Below are 8,913 nucleotides of genomic sequence, written 5' to 3' on the forward strand. Positions count from 1 at the left end.
ACGGATGGAACAGAAGTCAGAATAGCCTTTGTCCTTCCATGACACTCGTTTTATCAAACCCGTTCTTGTTTCTCGTCCGGAGAGGCTTTCAATGGAGGCAATTTGGCTTAAAAGTCACCATTTTGATGGGGGGGACCCCTTGCACCCCTCCCGCCTTGCCCCCCTCCCCCCACTTCAAAACAGAGACTTATTACAAAAAGCAGAAATCACATTTAATAAATTAAGGAGAGGCCTTTTACAGTCAGGGCCCAATAAATAACAAAAGCAGGAGAGAGAAACAGCAGGCAGGAGGAAGGAACCGAAACGGCGAGAGAGGCGGTATTTTTTTTTTTTAAAGTACAAAATAGTCTAAAAAGAGAGAAACAGAGGAGAAATTGAACTCGCTACCCACCACCGTCACAACTGCTACATGGAAGGGGTGTTGCTCAGATTGGAGGTGGGGGGGTCATTGAAGCAAAGCTAGGAAGGAGCACAGCAGGAGGCTGGCGTGTGTACACGCATGCAGATACAAAAATCAGCCATTTAAGCTTTGCATCGGGCGCCGTGTGTATTAAAAGATGTTGTGTTTTTCTGAGTCGTTTTGAGAAACAGAATCCGTGTTTTCCCAATTTAGCCGCCGTTTCCCGCATCGCCCCCTCCCCACTTTTTTTTTTTTTTTTTTTAAACCTATTGGGCTTTCAAAATATTTTGGGGGGAAAAGGAAATACCGATTTTTCTTAGCAAAAGAGGCTCGCAAATTTGATGGCATTCTGAAGCGGCCAAGACTTTTAAAAATGCAGGCCCCCCACTCAGTCGGGGCAGATCGCGGATTCGGAAACCCGCTATCCTTGCTCTCAAACACCCACCCCCCAAATTCTATTCAATTTCTCCCCCCCTTTTTTTTCCGCCAAACCCCTCCCAATTTTTCATAACAGCAATCCAGTGTGCTGGAAAAAAAAAAAAGTTTTCGCACACTGATGATCTTCACGGAAGCTTCTGCAGCAAAAGATAAGCTTGTCCCCCTCTCTCCCCAACAAGCTCATCCTCATCAACATTTTCCCCCCTCCCCCATTACAGGTAGTCCTCGACTTACGACCACAATGCAAGACCGTTGTTGAGTGAGTTGACTTCTTTTTTTCTTTTTTTTTTTTTGCTACAGTTGTTAAATGAATCTCTACAGTTCTTAATTGGATGCTACAGTCACAAAGCAAATCTGAATTCTCCCCCAGCGACTTGGGTTCCAAGCATTCAAATTTTGAACCTGTGACCCCCGGCAATACTGGGTGAAAATTGGTCATAAGTCACTTCCCCCTGTTGCTGTTGTGAATTTGAGCGGTCGCTAAAACGGAAAGTTGTAAGTCGAGGACTACCCGTGTAGCCCATCCTGGGCATTTTCAGAGGGTCTGTAAAATCTTCAGAATAAAAATAAGAGATCAGACTTTTCCAAGAAGAAAAGGAGCAGTGCAAAAAAAAACCAAACGACAAACCCAAATCACCTAAAGACACTTTTTCAAAGAGAGACGAACATGGAAACTACAAAAATTATTATTTTCTTTTATCACAGTTGCGTGGCATTTTTTGTTTTTGTTTTCCCTTTTGGCATGGTGAATGCATGAGCGGAGGTAACGGAGGGCCTGCCTGCTGTCCACTCCTTGTTGCATTTTCCCCCTCCCCAATTTTCTAAAACCACATTTCCCCCCTCTCCTCCCCCATTTATGCTCGCATGGCAGGTTGTAAGCTGGTGATGGGTTGGAGAGAAATTGGAAGACCGTTGAAAAGCGCAGGGCCTATAGCAAGCTCTTTGCAATCCCTACTTTTTCAGGGGGTGGGGGGTACGGGGGGGTGTCTTTAAGACAAAACCCACCCCTTCCGATAAAAATATGCATTTATGTGTATTGCAACTTTAATAGCCTGTGGACTTCGAGTCCCAGAATTGGCACAGCCAACTCAGGAATTCTGGGAGTTGAAGTCCACAAGTCGTAAAATTGACTTCCCTCCTCCCCATTAAGATAGCAGCCTCTATTGTCACTGGCTGTGGAGGATGATGGGCTTCCTTCCCTCAGGCAGGAAGCCGCAGCATCCTTTCCGCCCCCTCGCGTTTTTTCTAAATTAAATATCCCTGCCCTCTTTTTTTTTTTAACAGTGCTTCATTTTCCGGAGAGACCCTGTCGAGATGGGGAGGTGGGCTGCTTTAACTGTGCTCAGTAAGGGGGGGTGGTCCTGTTTCTCATCCCTTCCCACCCACCCACCCCTCCTTTAAATCCTCAGTCCACGTAGTCGGAAGCCATGCAAGGGATCTGCACCCGAGAGGTGGGCAACCTAATGCCACTTGCGTCTCATTAAAGCAGCCGTCTCTCTCTCTTTTTTTTTTCTTCCCCAGGAAAAGGCTGCTTTAAAAAGCCTGCAGCGATTGGCTGCCTCCGACCCCCCCCCCCCCGTTGCAAACCCTCATTTTGCAAAATCGGTTCTGAAATGCTACGATGAGAGACGGGAGCAGAAATGAGGGGGGGAGAGAGAAAGAGAGACCAGGTTGCCCCCCTTAAGTGGGGGAGAAAAGGACTCCTAGTTTTCTATTTGCAGCTAGGGCTTTTTTTTTTTTTTTTGGCAGCCCAGAAGGAAAATTCCCCAGTTTGGGGAATGCGTTCCACCCTCACCCCCTCCCCTCACCCCATTTAAACCTCCACCCCCCACCATCAAACCCGCCCTGCTCCTTATAGATGCACAAACACAGACAGTTGGCAAATGCACAAGGAATCGGGAGATACTGCTGTCCACAGCATATAAATGGAAGTAAACTGGAGCTTTTCTTTAAATAATAATAAAAAAAAGGCAGTGGTAAGGAATAGCTCCCTCTAATTTATACACACACACCCAATAAATTAAACTGGCACACAACAGCCCCACCCCAATCACTCCCCACTCCCTTCCCACCCGGATGCCAAGGTAGACCAGCTTGGAAAAGCGACAGTGGACGGTCGAAACCGCCGTCACCGATTAAATTTGTGTCGTCCGGACCCACAAAACCAAGTGACAACAGCCTTGTGCGTGGGGACGCAGCCTCAAGGATTGGCTGTGCAAAGGCAGATGGAGATTGGAACTGCCCTGCGGCGGGTGGGGGGGAAAGAGAGATGGTGGGGGGGTTGATTTCTACGAGGTTCTGGATTTGGCAGTCAGCTTGCCGTTTTGACCGTCTTTTGGGGGGGATTGCACCCTCCTGCCTCCCTACCCCTTATTGCACGCACGCCTCCCTCCCCCTTTTTTTCCCCTCCCCCCCTAACCCTGAGAGTTGATGGAGATCACCCGGTGGTGCTCCATCTCAGTTCACACCTCCGTCTCCACGCCGGCCAGTTTAGGGGTGAGGATGCGGGGCGTGACGCCGGCGTTGAGGTCCGTTTCGAACTGCAAAAGTTGCCCCATGAAGTTCAGGTTGGGCGAGATGACGGGCCGGCGGCCCTTGACGTACTTGTAGGCGTCGCCCATGGTCATCAAGGTGTGCTTCATCAGGTAGGCGATGACGATGGTGGCCGAGCGCGAGACCCCGGCCTGGCAGTGGACGAGGACTCCCTTGCCGCTCTGGCGGGCCTCCTCTATCGTCGGGGAGAGAAAGGGCAACGTTAAAAGAGGCAGAACGCTCTAAGGTTCCCTCAAACTTGGCCACTCCTAAGACTTGTGGACTTCAACTCCCAGAATTCCCCAGCCAGCATTGTTTGTTTGTTTTTTTAACTCTATGACGACTTAGTCTCAGTTGCAGTTGGTATGTGGCCACTAGGAGGCAGTATTGACTGCTTTTGTCCTATATCTGTGATGACGAACCTAGGGCACGCGTGCCTTTCTGCAGGCATGCGAGCCATCGCCCAGCTCAGCTCCACCGCGATTGTGCTCGTGCCTCCCATCAGGATCTGGGAGGGCGGGGTGCATGCGCAGAGGGGTGGGAGTCATGCGTGCAATTGCAGGGAGCGGGAGTAGTGCAGCGCGGGTCATGTGTGCAGGAGCAGGGGATGGGGGTTGTGCAGGGGTGTGTGCCCCCCCCCAGCCTGTTTTTGATTTTTTTTTTAATTTTTTTTATTCATTTTATATTTTAAATTACTAACATTACAAAAAACATATACAATATTTGTTTGTTTGTTTGTACAGCCTGTTTTTGAGCCCAGGAGGCTGCAGGGCGGCCTATTAGGCCAGAATTGGGCAACTGTGGCCCTTTTACAACCTGTGGACTTCAATTCCCAGAATTCCTGAGACAGCCAAGCTGTCTCAGGAATTCTGGGAGTTGAAGTCCACAGGTCATAAAGGGGCCATATTTGCCGACCCGTGTACTAGGCCCAAAACAGGTGGGGGGGGGTCGTGCGTGCATGAGGGGGGGAGTCGCGTGCTCATGAAGGGGGGTGAAGGAGCAGGGGGGTTGTGTGCGGATGCACAGGGGCTCCTGCATTGCATTATGGGTGCCAGCACGGATGCATGCGCTTTCGACACACAAGAAGAAAAAGGTTAGCCATCACTGTTGTATATAATCCCACACTGCCCCTCGGTGGTCATTCTAAGTAAGGACACGCATAACAAAGAGCCAGAAACTGCATCGGCTGGCTGGGGAATTCTGGGAATTGAAGTCCACAAGCCTTAAAGTAGCCAAGTTTGGAGACTCCCCTACTCTAAGCTAAAACAAAGGCTTCCCCTGTCCAGTTGTGTCCAGCTCTAGGGTGGTGCTAGTCTCGTTTTCCTAGCTGAGGAAGGAAGACATTTCCGTGCTCCTGCGGCTGGCATGACTGCATAAATTTTGGGCTCAGTTGTGGTCATAAGTTGAGGACTACTGTTTACACTGAGCTGCACGGAACTGCATCACTTAACAAGGGAACTTCCAAGTCCCTGTTGCCGTAAATCAAGGACTATCTGCATGACTCGAACTACAGGAAGACACTGACTTAAAACCATAATTGAGCTCAAAATATCTGTTGCTAAGTGAGACATATGTTAATTGAATTTTGCATGCTTTAACGACCTTCACACGTTTGTTAAGCGAATCACTGCAATTGTTTTAACATTAGTAACACGGTTGTTAAGCGAATCGGGCTTCCCCGTTGAGTTTGCTTGTCAGACAGTCGCAAAAGGGGGAATCACACAATCCCGGGGCACTGCAATGCGTCATAAATGTGAGTCAGTTGTCAAGTGGCTGATTTTTGATCACGTGACCACAGGGACGTTGCAACCGTCGTAAGTGTGAAAAACGGTCATAAGACACTTTTTTTTCAGTGACGTTGCAACTTTGAACTGTCGCTAAATGAACTGTATTTCAAGGACTAACTGAACTCCAATTTTTTTCCCCCAAATTTGAGTTCCCCTGCCCCGCTGAGACCTGAAATGTTTCCTGGAAAGAATGGGGGTGGGGTGGGGTGGGGCGGGCATGAGGATTTCCTGCCAGCCTTTCCCACTTATGCCCCCCCCCATCTTGGGTCAAGATTCAGCTCGTACCGATGAACTCAAACGCCTCCTCGAAATATTGCCGCAGGTCCTGTCGGTTATTGTCGGTGGCGGGTAAGCGCTTGTAACGGAGGCGCCCGCTGTCGGCGTGGTAGAGAGGCAGGTGGGTCGTGACATTGAGAACGTGGCCGACGTTGAGGTGGAGCAAAATCTCCAAGTTCTGGGCATCCCTCTCGTTGCCCAAGTAGAGGAAGGGGAGGATGGGGCTCAGCTCGGCGTTCTCCAAATCCGGGGTCAGCGGGGAGCCCACCTCGTCCGAGATCTCCGGGGCATCCGATCCGATCGGATTGCCTGCGACCAAAACACAAAACGTGAGGATGGCATTCCTGCCTGTGGGGCACGAGGGAGACGTGGCATTCGAATGATAATGCCCCTTTTAAGACTTGTGGACTTCAACTCCCAGAATTCTCCTACCAGCTGAGCTAATTTCTGGCTCTTCTGTTGTGCGTGTTTTTACTTAGATTGACCACTAGGAGGCAGTGTGGGATTATATAGGACAAAACTGGTCACATACTGCCTCCTGGTGGACGCTTACCAACCGCAACCGAGACCCACAATTCTGTGAAGAAGCAACACAGTCGTGAAGTTAAAAAAAAAAATGCTGGCTGGGGAATTCTGGGAGTTGAAGTCCACAAGTCAGGTCAAGTTTGGAGACACCCCCCCCCCGGATGAAATGCTCCCCTAGATTAGAAACAGAGGGTGGGGGGTGGCGGATAAAAGGATAAAAGATGTTTTGCCCATTATTTCAGGCTAGAAGCAGGACAAGCTTTCTCCTGTTTCAATCCTAGCTTTCTAGTACAGACCGGATACCAAGGCATGCTGGGAGTTGTAGTTTAGGAGGAAATGACAGGTGCAAAACTTGTCTCCCTGGCCTGGCCCTTCTTCTTAGCCCCTCCCCTCATTCAGCTGGCTAGGAAATCTCAAATCATCCCAGATTTTAATTTTTTTTTCCATCCAGAATAGAACTTGTGGAAAACGAAGTGGGCTTGGGATATTTTGCTGAAACTACAACTCCCAACATGCATGCGGCTATCACAGCAAAATCCTGGTTTAACAACAATTCTGGAAAGAATGGCTTTGTTTTTCCCCTGCTTTAAAGGGTTTTTTTTTTAGGGAACGCCTTTTCCGTTGGCAAAAGGGGCTTAGGAGTGTTGTGGTCCGCCGGCAGCCTGCAGAGCTAGCAGCAGAATCGGACAGTGAGGAGGCTGGGGAGGAACATGGGCCAGTCCTGGAGTCTGGGGAAGGCTCGGATGAGGGCTCTGCATCGGAGGCAGAGAGGGGGCCAGGGCCATCTGGGAGTTATGTGCTGCCTCCGGAGCCTCCAGAGTCGGACATCATCGAGGCAGAGGAACAGGGGGAGCCTGTACCCAGTGCGCGCATGCGCAGAGCTGCCAGAAGGCAAGAATAGTTAAGACAAAAGGGGCGACTCGGGAGTAAGGCTTGGAGATGATTGGCCCCTCCCATAAGACATAAAGGCATGTGAGCCTTTGCAGGAAGCAACTTTGTTTGTTCTGGTCGGTTTATATTCTGAAGCTCTGTTTGATTCTGGACTCCGTACGGCTTTGCCAATTAAGTCTTTGGCAGTGTGTCAAGGGAGATAAAGGTGGGTGATGATCAGCCTTATCCTGAAGGACTCTTTACAACTATTTGGGACTCATCTGTGAATGAACAGAATTCATAGCTGTTGCAATAAAAGAGGTTTTTGGGACTATTCCTGTGTTTTACTGATTCAGGAAGCCTAGGTCAGAACAAGGAGGAGCTTGCTCCCACACAATTGGGGATAGCTGCATTTTAAGGTAGACTGCTCCTGAACTGAGAGGCTCTATTTAGCATTCTTGTCTGCTGGCCCTGGCGTTTTCTTCCCTCCCTCCCGTCCTCCGAGCTAACGGCCACCATCAAATCCTGTCTTGGACCCCTTTGCTTAAACGCCGTCTAGGTTTCTCCTCCTTACCTCTCTTCCCAAGTCCTTGCTCGTCTCTGTGCACCAAATCCAGGACCAGGTGCAGGCTCTGCATGGGCAGGGTTTTGGGCGGCTTGGGGGGGCTAGCCGGTGGGGATTCCAGGACCCCGCCGCAACCAGACCCTTCCTTGGACCACAGGCACTGCCGCGAGGAATCCCGGCCGTCACAGGCGCCCCTTGAAGAGAGGAAATCCAACACGGCCAATTTCCCTTGCTGGAACCGCCGTCGTCCCGGTGCGTCGGCGACTCCAAAGCGCATGGCGCCCTGCAGCTGAGTCTTGGTGAACTCTACCAGGTTGCGGCAGTCCAGGATCAAGGGGGAGGATTGCGGCTGGTTCCACGGCGGCTGCGACGGTGGCAGGGGCGACTTGTGCATCTTCTTGGCCAGCTCGTCGGGCCAGATGTTGCGGACGGTGTAATCGTCTTCCTCATCGTCCTCTTCTTCATCCCCGCCGTAGCAGCTGGGCGCCGGCGAGGACCCCACCCGGGGGTCGTAAGCCACGATGGGATCGCTGCTGCAGAAGCTGCAGGAGGAGCTGGCCGACTTGACCGAGAGGTTGCACGCCAGGCAGGCGAGGGAACGCAGGGCCACGGGGGCGCAGGAAAAGCACCCCAGTTTTTTCACGGACTGCGGGCTGCAGCCGGGGCAGCCCAACGAGCGCAGGCTGGATCGGCTGGAGAAGCAGCCCAAAGAGCGCAGGCTGGACTTCGCCCCGGCCTCTTCGCAGCGCATCAGCCGCCAGCAGCCCCAACAGCCGCATTTTAAGGGGTGCATGGTGGTGGCGGGGCTGGAGAGCGTCGAGCTGGGGGACGCGTCCCCCGAAGGGTTGGCGTTCTCCTTCAGAACCCACTTCTTCAGCTTGGCCTGGGGCAGGAGCGCCTTCAGCTGCGGGCTCAGCACCCCTTTCTTCTCGCCCTGCTTAGGGTCCGTCGGCCAGGCCAAGCCACGCTCGGACCCTCGTCCCTGAGGCTTGAGGTCGAGGGTGTGCGAATGGCCAGGGAGAAGGACGCTGCTTCGGCGGATGGCTTCGCAGGGGTCCTGGCTGCCCGCTCGGCCCGGGGCGGATGGGGACAGCGGCTTCTCCCCGCCACTGCCGTGGGTGACGAAGCTGTGGGTGAGGCGCAGGGCTAAAGTCTTGGGCCTCTGCAGCACCCCGATCCGCTCTTCGAGGGGCGAGGGTGGCATTGGGAAAGCTGAGCTGCAGGGAGGGGAAGAGGCCGAAGGGAGATTATTACGATGCTGTCCACTCTCACCCCAAATTCCTAGCATGCCATAGCAGTAGCAACAGCACTTATATACCGCTTCACAGTGCTGTACAGCCCTCTGTAAGCGCTTTATAGAGTCAGCCTCTTGCCCCCCAACAATCTGGGTCCTCGTTTTACTGACCTCGGAAGGACGGAGGGCTGAGTCAACCTTGAGCCAGTCAGGATCGAACTGCTGGCAATGGGCAGAGTTAGCCTGCAATACTGCATTCTAACCACTGGGAAGGGAAGGGAAGGGA

General features: G+C 52.0%; 1 protein-coding gene across 1 annotated transcript in view; it reads right to left on the bottom strand.

The window, feature by feature from the left end:
- Nucleotides 1-8,597, bottom strand: part of LOC139322398 (dual specificity protein phosphatase 10-like) — a 9,874-nt gene extending 1,277 nt beyond the window's left edge. Inside the window, exons 1-3 of the mRNA XM_070951496.1 lie at nucleotides 7,403-8,597; nucleotides 5,443-5,742; nucleotides 3,307-3,566 (exon numbers count right to left, since the gene is read on the bottom strand). Of these exons, the coding sequence (XP_070807597.1) occupies nucleotides 3,307-3,566; nucleotides 5,443-5,742; nucleotides 7,403-8,597 (1,755 nt within the window). The remainder of the gene's footprint in view (nucleotides 1-3,306; nucleotides 3,567-5,442; nucleotides 5,743-7,402) is intronic.
- Nucleotides 8,598-8,913: the final 316 nt, after the last annotated feature.

This window comes from Pituophis catenifer, unplaced genomic scaffold, assembly GCF_029215685.1.
Source record: "Pituophis catenifer annectens isolate HBS135680 unplaced genomic scaffold, rPitCat1.0.hap2 SCAF_10, whole genome shotgun sequence".
Classification (NCBI taxonomy): Eukaryota; Metazoa; Chordata; class Lepidosauria; order Squamata; family Colubridae; genus Pituophis; species Pituophis catenifer.